Raw genomic sequence first — 21720 nt, 5'->3', positions numbered from 1 at the left:
TTTTTACATGGTTAAAAAAATGAATAATATTCATGACAAGTGAAAATTATATCAAACTAGAATTTCGGTGTCCATAAATAAAGTTTTATTGAAACCTAGCTACACTCGTTTGTTTACATTGTAGTGCTTTGCACTACATTGGCAGTACCAGAGACCATATGGTCCACAAAGCCTAAAATATTTACTCTCAGGCCTACAATATCAGAGGGGTAGCTGGTACGCTCTGGCTAGAGGGGAGCGATCCTATGTAGGAACCGTGGAAATGAGGTAGTAATGGGTGCCCAGGGGTCTATTATGAAGGCTATTTAAAGTGAGGCTAAAGAACATGAACTCAGTCCTGTAGGCAATGGGTTGAAATAATTATCACATACATGAATACAGTTCTATCATGTATGTGCACATGGTACAAAACTCCAAAAGGTTCAAAAGGATATTCTGTATAAACAAAGTCAGTCTTCTGGCTTGACCTCCAAGTACTCAGACACTCAGACAATTCCACTGAGGGGCCCACCTATTCATTCTTAAGTATACTTACAGAGATATTCTCGTACACAAACATAGATGAGTTTACATATATGAATATTCTTTCATTAAAAAACCCACAAATGACGCTGGGGTGCTGAGCAGGGGAGCGTGACTGCCCTGAGCCTGGTGAGGCGCCCACTTTGGCCCAGCCAGATCTTAGGGTTCTGGACTGTGAATGCACGGAGGGCAGTGGCCTGGCCTCAGCCACATTCTCCAAGGGACCTCAATAGGGCCTGGGCAGCCTTTGGCCTATATCCCCTTGCCTGGAAATTGGAAAATTCATTTAGGTGGATTTGTGTTTATTGGTCATGGACTGTATGCTTGGGAGTTTTTAACATAGTGGGGATTTTTTTCGTGTGAGTAGGAAGGGCCCCACCATGTAACTGCCTTTATGCCTTCCCTACCCTATTGTAAAGTAACTCAGTGTAGAAGCTTCATTTAAGATGGAGAGCATTACAACTGTTTCCAGGTGCAGAACTTGGTGGAAATTGAATGAGCATCACCCACACTGCAGGTGAAACATGGGTGCTTGAAGCATAGACTGCTGCTAGCTGAATACCACCTGGGAACACAGAGCTGACTTAAGATGTCCTTGGTGAGGACTTTGAAAATCTGATCTTCACAAGAGACTTGCTTGGGTCATTTAAAATTTCCAGGAGCCTGACAAATACTGAAATAATTGCCTTTGGGCAGTCCATAAATATATATTTAAGACAGTGGGTATATGAATACATATATATATTTTTAAAGATGACTGGTAAGGGGATCTTAACCCTTGACTTGGTGTTGTCAGCACCACGCTCTCCCAAGTGAGCTAACCAGCCATCCCTATATAGGGATCCGAACCTGTGGCCTTCGTGTTATCAGTACCACACTCTCCCAAGTGAGCCACGGGCCGGCTCCTGAATACATATTTTTAATGTGTTTCTTTGAAAAAAAAGAATACACAAATGGTAGCACACTGTAAATACTGTTCTACGCCATGCCTTTCAGTCTAATATCTTAGAGTTTGTTCTATGTCAGAAGCTCAATGGTATTTTACAAAGTGTTGAGCAGAGGGGTTCCGGGAGAACTAGAAAGCCAGAACTCCAGAGTGCTCAGACCACTGTGCTGGGGACCCCTCTCCTGTCACTGCTCCCCTGGGGGCTCATACCTTGGTGGGTGTGTCAGGGATAGAAGAGGTGGGAGAACCGGGAAAGGTCAAGACACACTTCTTCCCCAGGCAGCGACCATGTAACTCGATGTCCTCATAAGGGTTTTCCTTCATTGGCGGATCTGTGGTCAAAGGCAATGGGTCAGGAACCTGGGAACATTAAGGAAGTTTCCCTTATAGGAACATTGAGGCCAACATCTTGGCCTCTCCTGCGTTAGTCCTTGTGGGGATGTCTGTTGTTTTGCTATCCATTCACCTTCCTCTTGGTCACAGACCCTGATTTTCACTGGGTTAACTCCCTGTCTCCCCATTTGCACCTGTATGAAATTAACTCCTTCCCAGTTTCAGGGCTTTAGCCAATCTGAATATCCCAAATCCCTGCTTCAGGGATCAGTTCAGGGAAGGGCTCATATCCCAAGCCTAAGGCAATTTCTGCATGGCACTCCTGGGCTCCAAAGGTGAACAAGGAACCTAAGCTGGTCTAGTCAGAGAGAACCTCAGGATTTTTACTGGGACTTGCAGGACACAGGCTCTCCTCTAGTGGAAGGTGTGAATTCCAGAGAGCTGATGGCAGCCACCATGAGGACCATGGGAGAATGGAGCTAACTTAAGAGATAAGAAGTGGAGGAAGAAAAAGCCAATTCTCATCAAAGGAGCCCAACAAACTCCCTTTATATTTCAGTTGGGTTTTCTGTTAGTTGTTATTGACAGCATCCTATTATGCAGACGCTGCTGAGAGAAGTCCAGATTTCATGCACACTTTAGATTTGGGAAGCCTGCTGCTTTGGCAGGAACCCATCTCCAGCAGCCTGGACACTGCAATTCAAATAGTCTATGGTACAATTCAAATAGCCCAGCTAAGTGTATGCCCCTCCTCAAGTCTTGTGTTTCCTCTTCCCCTGGGTTTTTTTTCTGGTATTGATGACTACATACATGCACGTGTGTTGTACATCCACCCTACTTGCCCCTCACATGCATACAATATGGGTTTCTCCCTCTTACCAGCTTTTTGCGCCCCCCCATCCCCCACCCTACCATAAGCAGACCCTGGTCTGAGCTCACACCTCACTGAAACTGTGATCTTCCCCAAAGGTTATTGAACTCACCAAACAAACTCAGTGAATTTGAGCCCCACTTTGGAATCTCAGAGGATTCTTTAGAGCTTGGCCAAAGTTACTTTTTTGCTAACAGACATTCATTTAGTCTATACTTTGATGCCCTGTCAGTGCCACATTCTTACAGTTTTTGAAAGAATATGCTGGTCTTTAGTGTTTCCTTTCATTCAGTAATCCTTGCAATTTACTGAGCATCTGTTATAAACCAGGTATTGGACAGATCATTCTCTCCAGTCCTTAAACAACCCTGCAAGGTTGCTTCCATCATCCTCATTCAGATAATGAGGATGTTCTCACACAGATGAGACAACTGAAGTTCAGAGGAGCTAACAGAGCCAACATTCCATTGTGGATCTTGAGACTCCAGGCCTTGCGTGTCTTGCTCTGCCACACCACCTCCTGCCTCTCTCTGCCAGCCCCGCGTCCTCTCATGCAACCCACTGGGGCTCAACCCCCACCGCACCTTCCTGCTCTCTCACTCACTTGCATGCACAAGTCTTCGAGTGCGTGTGTGCTTCAAGCAGCCGGGCCCATTTCCTCTCCCCCTTTCTCACAGACCCATACTCAGCCGCTTTGGCCTCTTACCTAGAATGTCTTCATAGACGTTCTCCTCCGATAAAGTGCGTGTGAGCCCCAATTTAGTCTGTGCATACCAGTCCACCTTGCTGTTCTCCGAGGAAGACTGCAGTAAGTCTTCAAACTCATAGGACTTTCTGGGGTGTGCAAGATGAGAGAAAAAACCAAGAACTTGAATCAAATTAAGCTGGTTCAAGAGAACATACACATACACACACACACACACACACACACACACACACACACACAAAGTCTTTTTCTTGGAAAAATTTCTATTATCGAAATCAGCTCTTTTTTGTAAAAGGTGTTTTGTAAAAAGTCCATGAATAAAAGGTGAGGCTTTTACTTGCGAGAATGTAAACGCTATTTTGCTAAGTGAAAATTGTAAAGTATATATAAAAAATACAATCCCAAATTTGGAAACAAACACATACATAGAAGATAAAAAGTAGGAAGGAACTGAAATACCCAGCTGCTACCTCGGGACCAACGGGTGGCTGCTGCCTTCTCTTCACTTTTACTTTTCTGGAGTTTGCAAATTTTCTACAAAGTTTACAGAGCACACGTTACTTGAACAATCAGAGGAGCAGTGAGGGCAAGTTCAGAATGGACCAGAGGCCTGGGCACCTTCCTGTTCTTCTCACCCAAGTGATGATTATCAATATGAAACCCATATGCTAGAGAGCTGTTCAACCTTGCCGCTCAGAGAGCTGTGCAAACGTGGCTGGGTCTCATTCTGTGGCCTGGCCACTCTATGGCTTTCTACCATAAAACATTGCGCTGATTTTTAGAACTTTACTGAACATTTGGGAAGCCATGAGGCAGGTCATATTATGAAGCATGCAGACTTTCAGCCATCTCCCCATTCATAGCACCTCCACCTTTTTCTCCTCTCTCTCTAGCCTTCCCCAAAGGAACCCACGATTCCCCCCGATGGGGTGGAACAGCCCTGCCCACTCAGGCTCTGGAGGTTCACTTTTTACCCCCACGCAGATTTGTTGGGCGTTTCTTCTCAACATGCCTGGGCCTTCCTCGAATGGAATTTAGGTGAACATGCAGTCCACCCACGTTGAACAGGGCACATCCCCGAGGTGGCCCTGATTGGATCCTGGCCCCTCACTCCTCATACAGGGTCCAGCCAGTCACTCCCTCCTGTCACTAAGGACTCATGGCTCTTCTCATTTTGTGCACATGTGCTAGCAGTGTTTCGCACATGCATGGTGGTAATAGCTGTAGCTGACTGCTTACAAATGTATAGTGTCTTTGTTTCTTTATCCACACTCCCGGTCTCCTTCCATTCCCTGGGGAAGACACCCTTCTAGTGACTCTGGGTTAAAACAAACCTGAATATGGGTCCCCCATCCTTATTCACAAGCCCTTTAACCTTGGATGAACTATTTAAGTAGGCTGAAACTCAATGTCCTGATTTGTAAAATAGTAATTATTTCATAGGATTGTTCAAATAACAGAAAAGAGAATGTAAAGTGTTTATCACAGGCCTTGGCACCTCAACAAATGCTAGCTATTGCTCTTACTGTCACAGTGCTATTAATTCATTACGGAGCAACTGCTTTACGTTGAACATTTACTGTGTGAGGCACTGTGCTCAGGGTTCAATAAACGAGTGACTGAAACAGTTGGTGTCCCTGCCTCACAGAGCTTACATTCTAGGGAGGAAGACAGACATTCAACCAGCACAAATGAACAGAAGCTGCGTTAAGTCCAATGAAGGAGAAGAGCAGGTTGCTACAAGCAAGAGTATCAAAAAGGACTCAATTTAGGTTGGGGGATGTGTCAGAGGAGGCCTCGCTGAGAAAGTCACTGAGACCTCAACGATAAAAAGGCCTCAGCCAGGGGAAGAGTGTTGCGAAAAGAGGGAAGGGCACGTGTGAAGGTGCTGAGGCTGCAGAGAGCTTGGGGCATTTGAGCGAACAACAGACAGACAGGCATCCAGTGAGCCCGACTGTGGGGAACAAGGCTGGAGAGTGACGAGCCGTGAGACTGCAGAGCTGGGCAGAGGTCATCTGCCTGCCTCCCAACCTTTGGGGAGTGCTTGCAGGTTAAATCTCTCCCTCTCCAGGAGCTTTCCCCCTCTTTCTTTACACATGCCCAGGTGTTCCCTATCTTGAAAAACTTATTTCAATAGTGACCCTTGTAATTCTGCTATCTCACTGTCCTTGCCAAAATTTTTCAATTGCGGGGCAGGGGGAGGAGGAGCGGAAACTGCATTCTGTTTGACTATTAATTCACTGCAGCTCACTGTTTCCTTTCCTTTACCCTCTTACTCTGCTGCGGTGTACATCCCTTTTCTGAAACTGCTCCCTGAAGTCACTAGTGAGCATCTTGTAAAATCCAGCTGCTTTCTTGCCCTCTCTTTACATGATGCTGCTACCTGCCATGCTCCTCTTGAGACACTCGCTGGTCTTCTGAGTGCAGGGCAGCACTGCTCAAAATGTCACCATGCAAGAGCTGGTGTGCAAACTGTGGTACCAGTCCCTGATGACATGAGTACACCAAGAAATTGAGAATAAGTGTCTAGAAACTTTAAAAGTAATTGGACAGAATAATTCTATGAGTGTAGAATCTAAATAGTAGTTAAAAACGCTGAAGACTGTAGTCTTTTTTATTTCATTTCCCTGGTGATTCTTTATTATATGTTACAAAAGTATTGTTCTGCGAAGACTGACAGCACACACACACACACACACACACACACACACACACACCCAGTGATGGTTCAAGCAGCCTGGCGCAATGCTGCCCTAGCTCCACTTCCTGCTCTCAGACTAGCTCTTCCTTCCTGTGCCTAACTCTTTTCCTCTCTCTGGGCTGTGGGTATTCCCATGGCTTAACATTCATTTTTCCTCTTTAGGCTCTACGCTCCAAATCTGAATTTATCAAACCCTTTATCTCCACTCCACACTCGCTCCTTCATGAATTAGTCTTGATCAGCACTTAGGGAAGGAGCACAAAGAAATGCAGAACCAGAACTTCCCGGCTGAGTCTACATAGCCTTAAGTCAGGTCAAGAAGCTAAAACTGTCACCCATGTCCCAGGATGCCTGACTTACTAACAGAAGCCCACCCCAAAGGGAGAGGCTACCATACCATGAGCCCCTTCTTCCTCCCCTTGAGATGTCCAGCCTCACAGCTCTAGTAGATGGAGTCTGAGTGGGTAGGCAGGTCTGAGCTGTTTTTTCTGGGATGGGAATGGGCTGTGCTGTGAGCCCACCTGTATATTTTCTAGTCCAGGTTGCCATTAGCCCAGGCTGGCATTATTGAGGCAGCTGATTGGGGGTGGAGGCAGGGTCTGTGGGCCAGAGCAGAGTGAGGTTACTGGCCTGCAGTGCGCTGGACCCCTGCGTTTCCCCTGGTGAGTTACCCAGATTACCTTAGCCCTGATCTCAGCACGCATCTTGCCAACATTTGGTAGGGAAGGTGTGATTGTTCATTCAACATTTATTGAGTACCACTAGGCATTTCACTTGTACTAGCACATTCAAACTTCACAACAACCTTATGAAGAATTGCTATTATTAAACACATTTATATACACGAGAAACTGAGGCATGGAGAGGTTAGAGCAGTTGCTCAGGGTACACTGGGAGAAAGTGGTGGAGTCAGTGTTTGAACCCAGGAGGTCCGGTTGGAGACTGGTGTTCTTACCAACACAAGGCATTAAGTAGGGCATTTAAGGAAGGCAAGGCAGGAGGAATGCTGCATTCCTAGGCCCCACATTAAAACAGGTTGAGTTTCAAAAGCTTGTGGTTAGGAATTTGATCTCATTTTCCATACAAAACACTGTGTGATACCCGGGCAGGCTCTCTATTTCCTTATAACATAATTAATCTATGCTACGAGGAGAAGCTATGAACCCTCATAGGGAAAAGGGGGACAATAGTGGGCCACTTCACTGGGAGCTGAGCAGTTTCCATCACAGCAGAGGGACAGGGAGGTGGCCACCGCCCATGGTTAAAGCCTCGACTGCCTCGGATTCGAGCTTGGCCTTTCCTCTGATTTCAGAGAGAAAGGGGCTGCACCTGGGACTTGCTTTGTCATAGAGATGGCTCTATAATTTTGTTTTTATTTTTAGAAATATCATTTGAGGTACCTATGAAGCAGTATTTATATAGGTCAAATTTCAAAATAATAAAGTACTTATGAATTAATATCTGAATCTTTAAAATGCTTTCATAAATGCCCTAACAACAAAAGATGTTTGCATGGTTAAAGGCTCTCCAATCCCAGCAATGGCTCACCTATTTAGAGCATGTGTAATGCAAACAAAAATCTGGATTATCTGTTGGGGTCTGTTGGGATGGGATTAGCCTTCACACAAATGATTACTGTCAGACACCCTGGGATTTCTTTTTTTTCTTTTTTTTTTTTTGGTCTTTTTCGTGACTGGTACTCAGCCAGTGAGTGCACCGGCCATTCCTATATAGGATCCGAACCCGCGGCGGGAGCGTCGCCGCGCTCCCAGCGCCGCACTCTCCCAAGTGCGCCACAGGGTTGGCCCCAGACACCCTGGGATTTCAAGACATAGTTTGAATTTTTTTATGATCCTTCCATATTCCCAAGAACAAGATGCTAATATCAGAGGTCAGCCATACTTTGCATTTGATTCTTGACACATAAAAGGTACCATCAGCCTAAAAAGCATTAGATATGTCCAATTTGAAAAAATAACAAACTTTCTAAAAAAATAAAACTAATGAGAAGATGGATATTCACATTGCAAAACTCATTTAATTTGCAAAAGAATTCATCAAAAAGTTTCTTAAATAGCAGCTCCATTTCTGTATTAAAGTGTTAGTTTTCAGGGGACTAATTCCTACGCTGGAAGTCTGAAAAGCAAATATTTAAATCAACATGATTTAAAGATCATGGAGAAGCCAGAAATCTTTATGTGCCCAATTTCTAGAACTAGTGGGAAAATAGAATTCCAGTTACAAAGTTTGATTTATCATTGTCATGTGTTGGTAACACATGTGCAAGCAATGATTTCAGGCAGGTAGTTCTTCCTAAGCATTATTTCTGCAATCTACAAAGCATACAGGGACTTCAGTCTTCCCCTTCTGAGGTTCAGGTAGGTGACCAGGCTCCTTGAAGAGGAGAAACATCATTACACTAATCATCCCACCAATTACCTAATTCTTTTCTCTAAAAATATTTTTTTTAACTTCAAAAAACATTTTAGCACCTTTATTTACATATTAAGGTTACCTCAACTGGTTAGAGCATTGCCTTGTAACCCCAAGGTCAAGGGTTCGCATCTCCATATTAGCCAGCCACCCCCACTCCAAATAATTTTAAGAGAAAGGAAATTCCTAAAGGCTAATGAGTGATAACCACATCCAAACTGGCTTCTCTCTAGTTTAAACATTTCCAACATTCATTCCACATCTTGCCTGCACATTTAATAAGTACCTTCTGTGGGTCACACTGTGCTCAAAGCTGGTGATGCAAGGGCATGAGGTCCCCGCCTTCGGGAGGCCACAGCCTGCAGAAGGAGTGCAACCTCCTCTCAGCCTGAGTTTGCTTCCTACGTCCCCAAATCACCATTTCATATTTGGTACTTTTTAGTTTCAGAAATACTAGAATGATCTGGTTGTTCCAATGAATTTTGCTGAAAGGGGTTATAACCTCTGTAATACCTGAATTTCAACAGCCAATGCCAAATAGTGTGATTTCGAGTAGTATTTTGAATGTTATTCATGACTTTTCCATATTTTTGAAATTAAAATGCTCACGTAAGATCTCATCCCATTTAGACAATGCACAAGATGAATTCTGTCCTTGTCTCAAAATTAAAAAGTCCAAAATTGAACTCTGAATCCTATTGCCTCTCCCCGATGAAGCCCAGCTTCCTCTCCCAGTGCTGCCCTCTCAGGAAGGCCATCTGAATGTTTATGCCTTAAACCTGGAAGTGATCCTCCAAACTGCCTTCTCTCTACTGCCTACATCCAACCAGTTAACCAGAGTTCTACCTCCAAAGCATCCCTAGAACCACCCACTTTGCTCAGTCCCCACTGCAGTTACACCAGAGGGTAACCTCAAGACCTCCTCGTGGTTCTTCCTGTCCCAGCCCTTATACCCTACCCTTCCATTTCTGTGCTGTGGCCCGGCTTAAAAATGCAAATCTGATCATGCCATGGATTGAATGCCCCCCAAAACTTAATCCCCATTATGACAGTGTTAAAAGGGTAGGAAATCCTATTATGGTAATTGAAAAGTGGGGCCTTGAAAGGGTGATTAGATTGTGAGGATCATGCCTTAGTAAATGGATTAATAAATTGTTGGTTTAATGGTGGTCATGGTTGTGGTTCTGAGGGCTTTATTTATTTATTTTTTTTAAAAAAGATGACTGGTAAGGGGATCTCAACCCTCGGCTTGGTGTTGTCAACACTACGCTCAGCCAGTGAGCCAACCAGCCATCCCTATGTAGGATCTGAACCCGTGGCCTTGGTGTTATCAGCACCGCACTCTCCCGAGTGAGCCACGGGCTGGCCCTGAGGGCTTTAAAAGGAGAGCTTGTGAGAAGTTCTGTCTCTGCTCTGTCATCTGCCACACGATACCCTGCGTTGCTGTCACCATCCACCAAAGAAGGCCTTCAGCAGATGTGTTCTCTGGACTTTGGACTTCCTAGTCTCTGAAACTGTAAGCAATAAATAGTGTTTCTTTACAAACTACCCAGTTTCAGTTATTTATGCTATAAGTAACAAAAACAGACTAATACAGATTGTGTCTCCCCCACTTCTTAAAAACTTTCAAATGCTCCCCATTGCTTTTAGGTAACCCACCCAAATCCTTACCTTGTCCACAGAGCTCTTCCAGAGCTGGCTCCAGAAGACCTCTAGGCCTCATCTCACACCTTTCCTGACCCCTCTGGCCACACCCCTGCCTTTTAGTTCCTCCAGCACACTAAAGTCTTTCCTGCTGCAGGACCTTCAGCAGTTCATTTACTCAAACTGAACACCCATCCTCCACCCTCCTCCCAGCCTGTGTGTCACTTCCCCTCCAGCCTACCCTGTTCCCTGATAGGCTAGACACCCCTCTGCACATTCCTGTAGTGCCCTGGGCATCTTCACAGCACTGAGCAGTTGTAATTAGATAACTACCGTGTAGTCCTAACTATCAGAGTCTGTAAGTTCCATGAGGGCAGGGTCTCAGTCTATCTTGTTCATTACTATATTCCAATATCTAACACTAAATAGGTCCACAGCAAATATTTGTTGTTTGAGCAACTGAATGAATACTTTTTTTGTTTTAAGGCTACATATAAGTTCCGTGAATTAAAATTTTAAAAGTTGGTTTTAGAGGACACACTTACAGCTTACAATTTACCCCTACTTTGGGGTAATAAAATAAATAAAGCAGCTGTATTCTTGAGTTAGTTGTTAGTCAGTTGTTTTGAATACATTTCCCCGAGAATTATTTTCAGCTATGGGTTAGTACACTTGGATGGTCTGGGACCTAGCCACCACTGAAAACACTATTCAGACGGGCTAGAAACCTGAGATGCATGCTCTGTCCTCCCTCACCCACCTCCAGCATGGAGTCTCTTTTTGCCTGTCCATCTCGAGGGGCCACGGGCAGCTCTTCCCATGTCCCGCCACTCCCCAGGGAAAAGCATTCAGACCACCAGGTGTTCAGAGCAGGGGGCTAAGTAGGAGTGGGCTTCCATTAGCTCTTAGCTTGCATTCCGTCATCAGGGAATTTCCTCCACTGGTACTATGACTACCCATGCCGGGTTTCTGTTTTTTTTGCCCTAGATCCAAAACAGAAATGTTAGAAGAAAAAAACTATCTCTGTCCACCATTGTGTCTAAAATCCAAGGATTTCCACCTTCAGATGAGAAATAAGACATGACAACCACTGTTGTAAGGAAGAATAGCAACCAGCATCCCCTTGTTTTCCAGTGCAACTACTATTGAAATAAACAATTTTACTGAATCAAGTTATCAGAAGCTTTCAAAGTAACTTTTACTTTAAACTTCAAATTAATCAAGCAATTCTCTCCTTTGGAGATTTCAAACATTTCATTTTTAGACACAGTAATTCACAGTTGCCTCATGGATATCATGTTGACCAAGACAGACTCATAGTGACAGAGACAGACCACAGTGTGCCTGGTAGGTTAACTGCCTAGCCAGAGAGCTGTGGAGATCCCTGTCAGTGCTACAGAAGATGCAAATTATGAAATCAATAGCAGTATGATTTGGCAGTCATAGAATGACTGACGTTTCATGTCCTCTAAAAGTTCTGAAAGTCTTACACTAAACAAAGCCCCAAGGAAAGGTTGAATCTGTATGATGCCAAAACAATCAGATGAAAGTTGAGATTTTGGTCAACGTAGTTATTTGGTTTCATAAAGAGCTAAAAACTCTGTCACATGATCAAATTAAACTAAAACTTAAAAATCTGAATTCAAGTTAAAACATTTTGAGTATGTAGATACATGTGAATTCAGGATGCTGCTTATACTTTAAAAATAATAACTTTTCTTGTTAAACGTCGGCCTTAAGGCAATCCTGCCAAAGTTATTAAATGTATGCCATAAAACATACATAACCAAGTTAATGTTACTGTAGGAACCTTATCTTTGGAATTTCCTGACATTTGAGGGTTTCTCATTTTCCATTTTAGGATTGAAGGCATAAGTCCTTGCATTTAATTTCCTGGGGCTTTAGAGAAATGAAGAAAGAAGGGAGCAGAAAAGGAAGAAAGAGAGAGGGAGAAAAGAAGGGGACAGAAAAGGAAAAAAAGGGAGCGAAAAATAGGAAGAGAGAAAGAAAAGAAAAAAATAAATTTTCTTAACCTATGGATCTGAATTCACTGGTTTGGCTCTTGACAAGGTGGACTAATTGGCCTATGAAAATAAGCTAAATATGTTCTCTAAAGCACACAGCCTGGCCACGTAATTTGAAACCCTCATAACCTCAAAATCCTTAATCATTTCTTTATTCAACCTTGGCTTGGCTTTCCTGCTTCAGAGAGGGTGGGTAAGTCTGCCAAAATCATGGTCGAGCCTTTTTTTTTTTAAGAGATAGGACCATAATAAAGTGCATACTTTATTTTTGAAGAGTAGAAAGAGAACATCTTGCCCTAATCTCTTCCATTGTACTATTTTAAACAAAATGAAAAACCCAAAGCCAAAATTCTTAAAACACAGCTGATGCAACCATATTCAAACTGGCCAAGAAAAATTTCACCTTTGGACTGGAATTAAGTAACATTAGTGGTTATAAAGAAAATGCTGGAAGACTGAAAAGAGCAGATGGTAGCTAAAGAGAAAAGATAACGGGAATAACTGTTCACCAGGTTGATCTTTCTGCACAATGATGACATAGATGGAAGCCTCCAATTTCTCAGAGCCAGCCTGCCCCTGGGAGAGTGGGGCGTTTTTGGAGAAACAGCCCAGAAGGGGTGTGGAAGGGCTGCTGTTGGAAAGCATTGGGACAGGAGCAGAAAAGTCATGAGAGCATTCAGAGACCTGGGCCTTGGCACTGGTGTGGAAAAGCACTTACAACTGGAGATGGATTAAAACCTTCTCAGAGTATGAAGAAGGAAGCCTCTAAATTCTTCTACAGATCTCACATAACATACCAAAGCTTTAAGATAGTACAATAAAAGCCAAGTACAGACCAGTCTCACTTAGTACAAAAACCTTAAAATAGTAGCAAATAAAATTCAGATGCACATTAGAAGAGTAATAAACCAGGACCAAATGGGAGTTCATCCCCAAAATGTAAGGACAGGTTAATATTAGGATATAAATTCACTATTAATGGGTCAAAGAACCACATGATCATAAAAAGTTGCCAAAAAGTACTTTGACAAAATCTAACATCCAATCCTAATTTTTAAAACTCTTAGTAAAAAAAGAAGTACAAATGACACTAACTTGATAGCATAAAAACATGTCTCAAGAGTGCTTGAGAGTTTGGTTAGAGTGCGATGTTGTAACACCACTGTCAGTCAACGGTTTGCATCCCCATACTGGCCAGACACCAAAACAAAACAAAATAAAAAGAGTGCTTGAGAGTAAAACACTAGAAGGCTTACCATTAAAGTGAGTGGTGAGATAAACATGCCCTCCGCCACCGGCACTATGATTTAACACTGTTCTGAAAGTGTTAGCCAGTGCTATTCGGTAAGAGTAGTGGGAGGTATAAATTAAAAAGAAAAAGGTACATGATAATTCTTTGCAGACAAAATGATAATTAAACAGAATAGAGCCAGAAAAAAAATATATAAATGGGTGTGTTCTTTTGTGTGTTTTTTTTTTTTTTTTGGTGGCTGGCTGGTATTGTACTGAACTCAGGACCTTGGTATTATTAGCACTACACTCTAACCAACTGAGCTAACCAGCCAGCTCAAGAGAAAAAATATATAACAGCTAATGTTTATTGAGCATTCACTATATGCCAGGCTCTGTTCTAAATTAATGTTTACATATATTAACTCATTTTAATCTTCAAAATAATCCTATGAAGTGATTACTATAATTACTACCACTGACGACAAAACACAAATTTAGAGGCTTGTCCAATGTCACACAGCTAGGAAGTAGCAGAACAAGTACTCTGGTTCTAGGCTATATACTCCTCTCTAAGGCTATATACTGCTTATCACAGCAACCTAAGTGTCCACCAATAAGGAGATAACTAAATAAAAAGTGGTTTATCCACATGATGTAAAGAATGAGGCAGTTAAAAAAGGAAGGTGGTAACATTAAAAGATCTCAATGATATACTAAGTAAAAAACAGTATATACTCTTATAGCATAATTTCATTTTTAAAAGGATATAATATAGAGCTGACTGGTTGGCTCGGTTAGTTAGAGCATAGCCTTATAACACTAAGGGAGACAAAGAAACAGAAATACCGCATGTTCTTATTCATAACTGGCTGCTAGGGAGGGAGGGAGGGAGGGAGGGAGGGAGGGAGGGAGGGAGGGAGGGAGGGAGGGAGGGAGGGAGGGAGGGAAGGAAGGAAGGAAGGAAGGAAGGAAGGAAGGAAGGAAAGACCACAACAATACATGGAACTTTCAGAAGGAGAGAACAAACCTAAGAATACTAGAGACGGAGAGGGAGGGAGGGAGGGGGTTTGGACAGTGATAGGTCAGGCGAAAGGCACAAAGAAATATCATGATTTGTAAGAATGAATATGCTAGCAGTAAAAAAGAAAAAACACACACTAAGGTCATGGGTTGAGATCCTCATACTGGCCAGCCATCACCGCTCCACCACCACCCCCCAAAAAAACCAGAAAAAAAACATGCCAAGAAAAAAAGATGTTATATCTATCTATCTATACACGCACACACATATACACATGCATGTACATATAAAATTCTAGAATATGCAAATTTTTTTCCCCTGGAAGAGAATATAAGAAATGTGTATTTGAAGCCAAAAGAATCCTACATGACAGACTGTGTTGACAGAGAGTGACATTATCTAATTTATGTTTTTAGAAGACTCCTCTTTTGGGCCGGCCCGTGACTCACTCGGGAGAGTGTGGTGCTGATAACACCAAGGCCACAGGTTCGGATCCCATATAGGGATGGCTGGTTCACTCACTGGCTGAGCGTGGTGCTGACAACACCAAGTCAAGGGTTAAGATCCCCTTACCAGTCATCTTTAAAAAAAAAAAAAAAAAAGAAGAAGACTCCTCTGGCTGCTGAGGGAGGAATATACTGGGGGTGGGAAGTGGATCCAAGATGATTGGGGAAGTAGCAGTGGAGGAGATGAAGTCAGATTTGGGGTGAAGTTTTAACACCAGAAGAGAAGGACTTGCTGATGAATTAGAAGGAGGTATGTGAAAAAGAGAGGAATCAGAGATGACTCCTAGGTTTTTGGCCTAAGCAACTAAATGAAGGGTGATGCCATTTAATAAGATGACGATTATTTTGGGAGGAGATGGTTAATGGGGCCTGGATATAAGTTTAGACATGTTAAGTACCTACTATTAGCCAACCAAATGGAGATCCAAGCAGGAGATGGCTTATACAAACTGGAAGCTGGGAGAGGGAATCGGAGGTGGAGATCTAAATCTGGGGATCATAAGCATGTACTTGACAGTGAATGCCATGGTACTGGATGAGATCTTATAGGGGGTGAGTGTAAATGAAGGAGAGGAGTCACTGGTCTGACCCCAGGTTGGGGAGGGGACAGGCCAGGAAAAGGGTGTTATTCTGACATGTAGGAAGAGAGGAGAATGGAACTGAGTAAAGCCATGAAGCAGACTAGCAGGAAAGTGGGTGGCTTAGAAGCCGAGTGAAGACAGTGTTTCAAGATGGAGCAAGTCAACAGCTGTCCTTCAAATACTAAGAGAGGCCAATTAAGAGAACAGAGAAATGGCCATTGGATTTAGCAAGAAAGAGGCTGTTGTTTGCCTTGGACAAGAGTAGATTCAGGATGAGTGGCAAAAGTCCAACTGGAGTGGGCCAAGAAAAAGCAGGAGTTGAAGACGTGATGAAAGAAAACATAGATAATTGTCTTGGGGAGTCTTGCTCTAAAGCTGGTTTCTAGATTAGTGAGTATCAAACCATTAGCCCATTATGGAAATGGACTAGGGATTAAGTTTCAAAGCAGAAAAGAAATTGTTTTCAAAGCACAGATTTTATTTTAAAGCATTAACATGCTTCATTTTTTAATGTTATTTTAATACTATAAAATAGTCACAGTACATGCATCTACATATATAAATGAGGAAACTGAAGCTTTGAGAGGTGAAGCATCTTGTTTAAGGTCACACAGACAGTGATAGGGCCAAGGAAAACCAGGCAATGTGTTTCTAAAGCCATACCCAGAAAAAACATGAAAAGAAGAGCCAGGAAAGATTCCAGCACTAGTTGTTACCAGGGATGAACAGTTAGTAGATTGTCCGTTAACACAGTTCTTGATTTAACTCTTGGTTACTGACCCAACTATAGGTCCTTATCATATCGAAAGGGTAATTTTTAAAAGTAAATACTGTTTTTTGAGACTGAGAACAAACCCAAAACACATGCATCAGTTATCACATTTCCAGGTTAATCAACAAACTATCTTAAGCAATGAATAATCTTGACTACAAGAGTCCTCAGTTTAATAAGACAAATTAATTAGGCTGAGGAAGCTGGTTGTGATGGGGCATCAACTCCTCAAGCACAGTGTCATGCTGCTGCTGCTGCCTGGCCAGCTGGCACCTACCTGTGGTCAGCACTGGACTTCTGTCTCCCGTTCCACAGTCTTCTGCTCACAGAGGAAGGCGGGGGAGAGGAGGGCAGGGGCGGGGGAGGCAGAGAGGGCAGAGGAGGCAGGTTTCTCTTCTCTCTCCTGAAGCTGATACCTGGGTGCCCGTCCTTGTCCCCTTCCCCAGCATGTTTGAATGTTCTCCGGGGTTTTGGCAGGGGGTTGATGAAGGTCTTTGGGGGGGACCCTTCCGAGCCCCTGTACACGCTCTCCAGGCTCTGGTCCCAGGGCCTCCCGCACGAGCCTTTCCTTTCCCCCGCAGCCTCAGGGGCGGGCTCCCTGCCTTCCAGGTCCAAGTGGGGGACCCTCCGGCTGCCTTCTGAGCCACTCCCCGCTCCGGGGTTCTCAGGAAGGGCAGGCCCCTCCTCTGCCTTGTCAGGCAGGCAGTGTGGGGAGTAACAAGTCCCTGGCAACTGGGGGTCCAGCCCTGCCAGCCCGTCCTTCAAAGCCTGCTCGAGCTTCTTGACCTGCTTGAGCACCGAGAGGTTGTCGCTGGGAAAGCGCTGTCTGCCGAGCCGTGGCTCCCGGCCTCTGCCCGCGTTGGCCTCCAGCTCCCTGGCTGGGGGGCGTGGGTCTCGCCTCCGCTCTGCGTCCTGCCCCCCGACATCCGCCACCCCTTTATTCCTGCCGTTCTCCAAGTGCTCTGCGTCCGGCCTCGCTCCGGGCTTCGCCTCTGCCAGCTGCGTCCTCACCCCGTCGCCACCGCTCGTCCTGTCCCTCACACAGGACGCCTGGCAATCCTCGGGCGCATCTGCCCTCCTGCCCGGTGCAGGAGCCGGCAGTTCCTTCTTCCCCTCCCATTCCCATATCTTGTCCTTGATGCTGAGGGTGCACGGGCGGGGCTTCTGAGCTCCGCAGAGCTGCTTCCTCCCGGCCCTGCTGGCTTCTGTGGCCCCGAGGTCTGCAGCCGCGCCACTGACAACCCCATGTGAGCTAAACATGTCCACTCTAGACTCCAGCATGAGGTGACTGAGGCTTTCCAGTGGGCTCCTTCTGAAGGGTGACTCCTGGTCAGTCTCTAGGGAAGAAACGGAGGGCCGAAGCAACTGCCTTGGAGGGTCTTCCCCGGCCTTCGGACCTTCCACCTTGACCCTGAACCAGAAAGATGAACACCAGGTAAGGGATTCTTCCTTATCATTCTTGGCTGGTCATAGAGATTTTCTAGAACTTAGATATAAATGTTATATGCTAGTTGCAAACCACAGTTGCTGAAACCATCATTTTAAAAATTCACATTTTGTTTTTCCTAGGGAGATAGCGTGGTAGAATGAAAGCAACAATCAGGTTTTGGAATCCAATAGACTCAGGTTGAAAGTCCTAACTCAACCACTGACCAGCTGTGTGATCCTGGGCAAGTTGGTTAAGTCCTCTAAACCTCAGTTTCTTCCTCCACAAACTGAAGATAGTAATAACAAGTATCTAACAGCATGGCTGTAAACGTCTAATGAGCCAGCCCACATAAAGTATCTAGCAAGTTGTGAGCATACAACAAATGGTGGCTATCATTATTATTAGTTTTTTTTCCCTGATGAAAATAGGGGTAATTTCATGAGGTAAAAGATTATATACTCTACGTTTTCCCTGCTTTTATTACCCATGGGCAGTTCTTTGCAATGATTATTTCAAAATTAAAACAACGTCGCAAGTCATGAAGTTTTTGCTAATTCCGATCTTGATAAATTGTCCTGATTTGAGTAGGTAATGCCACATTACCTACTCAAATGACTGGGTGCATTTGAACTGAACCTACTCTGGAATGTGAGCCCTACTAGAGCAAACTCTCCACGAGGGCAGGGATTGTCTTGTAATTTTGGCCTGTTGTGACTACTGCTACATCCCTTACATGTGGAACAATGCCTGGCAAAGTAGGAGGTGGATAAAATATCTGTTGCACGAATGAATGTGTGAATAAACAGGCAGATTCAGATTTCAAACTGTCCAATATAGAAGCCACTAGCCACAGTGGCTATTTAAACTTAAATCCAATTAAATTAAAGCTTCAGTTCCTTAGGTGCACCAGCGACACACCAAGTACTCAGTAGTCTCCTGTAGCTCATGGTTACTGTATTAAATGGAGCAGTAGAATATTTCCATCATTGCACAAAGTTCTGGCCTAGAATATACACATGAGAATATATGCCTCCAAATGTGATTTTAGGAGATTAGATAGTGCCATGAAGAAGCTAATAATTATTCTAAAAGAAAAACATTTTTAAGCTAGTCTAATGAGAGTATCTGTTTTGAAATACAAAACATTCTTCCATCAGCAAAGGTTATGACTGAAGACGGTGACATAAAATGTGCTAAGATTAGGGGCCAGCCTGTGGCTCACTCAGGAGAGTGTGGTGCTGATAACACCAGGGCCACAGGTTCGGATCCCATATAGGGATGGCCGGTTAGCTCACTGGTCAAGGGTTAAGATACCCTTACCGGTCATCTTTAAAAAACAAAAAAAAGAATTCCTATATAGTCAGGTCTGTATATTCACAAAATGTGCACCATGAGGTTGGTCCATGCGTATGTGCTAATCTTAGCACATTTTTTTTTTTTTTAAAGATGGCCGGTAAGGGGATCTTAATCCTTGACTTGGTGTTGTCAGCACCATGCTCTCCCAAGTGAGCTAACCGGCCATCCCTATATAGGGATCCGAACCTGTGGCCTTGGTGTTATCAGCGCTGCACTCTCACAAGTGAGCCACGGGCCGGCCCTTATATAGGAATTCTGAACACTCCAGTTAAGGTTCACAGTGACAGACGAATAATTAGCAATTTCATGTATCCTATTACTATTTAGCTTTCTATTCCAAAGATTCATGGCTGTTTCGGTAAAGACTTCTTCCTCAAGTGTGACATTAGCACATAAATTACGCTGCTGTTCTTGGTTGCACAGCATAAATTAGAAACTTGTGAAAATGCAATTTTTTTTAAAACACATTTTCCTATGTTCAATATGATTATCAAAGAAGAATTTGTTATTTAAATAAACAATTAGAATTCATAATAGAGTGCTTACAAAAGAGAGAAAAAATTAAAATTGTCCTGTAACCACTGAAGACACTAGCATGAATTCAGATTTCAGTCAGAATCAGAATCAGTTTGTTGCTCTTTTAGTGAGGATTCAAAAGGCATAAGTTATAGTCCTTGCTCTCACAGTGCCAAAAGCAAGATGAAGAGAGAGGACAGACACGTAAGAACGTGACAGTCCAGCTCAGCACATACTTTGTGCCAATTGATGACATAATATATAATCATTAATATCATATGTATCATTGGGCAATATTGCACAGTATTTAAATTCATGGGCTTTGGAGTCAGAGGGACTATGGCTTGAGTCCTGACTCCATTTTTTTGTCTTAAAATGAGAGCCCTATCTCCCTTCTCTAGACTGGAACTTTATGAGTACAGAGGCCAAATTTATCTTGTTCATTGTGCCTGATACATAATAGGTAGTAAATAAATATTTATTAAATGAATAGATAAGTTAACATATGTAATGTGCCCAGAGTATAGCATACATTATAAATCTTGACATCAATAAATGGTAACTAATGTTACTGTAATTATTAGAATTATTGTCTAACATCCCTAACACCTGGAGGACTTCATAGTCACTGAGGCCCTATAAGTGCTGAAGAGGGACAAAGGATGGCTTGCTGGAGTCAACACTGTATTTACAGAGCTCTAGCAAGAGAGGCAAGGATGATGAAACCATTTAAGTGTCCCCAAGGACAGAGTGTGGGGTTGCTGTGCCCAAGAGCTTCTCGAGTTCCTGTTTCCAGGATTACACCACCTCAGGAGGGGCTCCAGCCTGGGGTACAGAGCTGTGAACAGCTCAGTGACTGCCAACTGCTTTGCAGAATGTGGGAGGGTATCAGAGGAAAGGCTCCATCCATCTGGGGAGAAGGAAACAACCAAGCTAGTATAAGAAGGGGAAAGCTGATTATGTGGATCGAGGTAACTGCAAAGATTTAGGGCTAAGAGATCATTAAAATCCCTGCACATACTAGGAGCTAGAAAAACAAAGCCTGGACTGGACGCATAATGGGGACACAGCCTGAAGTCACCCTGGTATTGTCCTCTCAACACACTGGGCACTAGTCAGACCTTTTCTTGACCCCTTTGGTTTCAAGTCTTAAATGAGTACAACACATGGAGATGATTTACAGGGGCTCATCAGAATGACCTGGAAAAGAACACCTACCTCCTTAGTTCAAGGAAGTAGGATTAGTGAGAAGGAAAAGATGGGAGAGAAAGGAAGGAGACTAAGAAGCTGGGCCAACGTCTACACTCTCAGGGGAGAGAAGTTCTTACTTGTCAGCCAATTTGTCACTCAGGTTTTCAGTCTGGCTATGGCTGCCCTCGGCCGTCCTGCACACTGTCATCATGTCAGCACGGAGAGGAGCTCCAGGTGGCCTGGGGGAACAGGGATGCACACTCAGTGGGCCATGACAGCAAGCTCTCCTTCCAAGGGAAGCAACTCTATTTACCTCTGACAGATTCTACCTAGGAGTGGGGTGTTAGGAACGCACCGTTCAGAATCCCTGGCCCAGGAGGTGGGCAAGGGCACAGTCCCGAGGTCCACCCAGATTCTGACCCCATGCCAACCTCTTCATGTAAATCTTTTAGCTAAGATCACCAAACATTTTAAGAAAACATATACCCTTACAAAGAAAAACAAATAACAACACAACATTTTAGGTTCTCTAAGAACTGTGATGAGCTAACAGTCTCCAAAGAAGAGAGCAGCTGTTCCTTTATTCGAAACAAAAAATACACCACACATCAATGTGGAAATATCTCCACAGGGGTACTCTACTCTTCTGCTGGCCCTTATGGTGGGTGTAAACCCACTCTGGCCTTGTCTGCAAAGAGCGGCTCCAAACCCAGGGAGAGGACATGCCTGGTCACCAGGTCTTCTGTCTGGTCTAAGGAAAACTAAGAGATGGGCTCAGCAAACCCAGGAATCCCACTGACCTCCTCAAGCCTGAAAAATCAGGAGGACCATGTGGATACCAAAGACACTGCCTCAGCTCAGCGGTAGCAGTTTTATAATACTCCAGTGTCTGACATCCAAATAGCTGATTAAAACTTAACTGATTAAAATTTATT

At 43.8% G+C, this 21720-nt stretch overlaps 1 protein-coding gene across 1 annotated transcript in view; it reads right to left on the bottom strand.

The window, feature by feature from the left end:
- DENND2A (DENN domain containing 2A) overlaps positions 1-17662 on the bottom strand; it is a 65401-nt gene extending 47739 nt beyond the window's left edge. The window contains exons 1-3 of the mRNA XM_063101006.1: positions 16571-17662; positions 3379-3506; positions 1679-1800 (exon numbers count right to left, since the gene is read on the bottom strand). Coding sequence (XP_062957076.1) covers positions 1679-1800; positions 3379-3506; positions 16571-17574 — 1254 coding nt within the window. The 5' untranslated portion in view covers positions 17575-17662. The remainder of the gene's footprint in view (positions 1-1678; positions 1801-3378; positions 3507-16570) is intronic.
- Between the last annotated feature and the right edge of the window lie 4058 nt (positions 17663-21720).

This window comes from Cynocephalus volans, chromosome 6 (assembly GCF_027409185.1).
Source record: "Cynocephalus volans isolate mCynVol1 chromosome 6, mCynVol1.pri, whole genome shotgun sequence".
Taxonomy (NCBI): Eukaryota; Metazoa; Chordata; class Mammalia; order Dermoptera; family Cynocephalidae; genus Cynocephalus; species Cynocephalus volans.
This window is presented reverse-complemented; position numbering and strand designations above follow the sequence as displayed.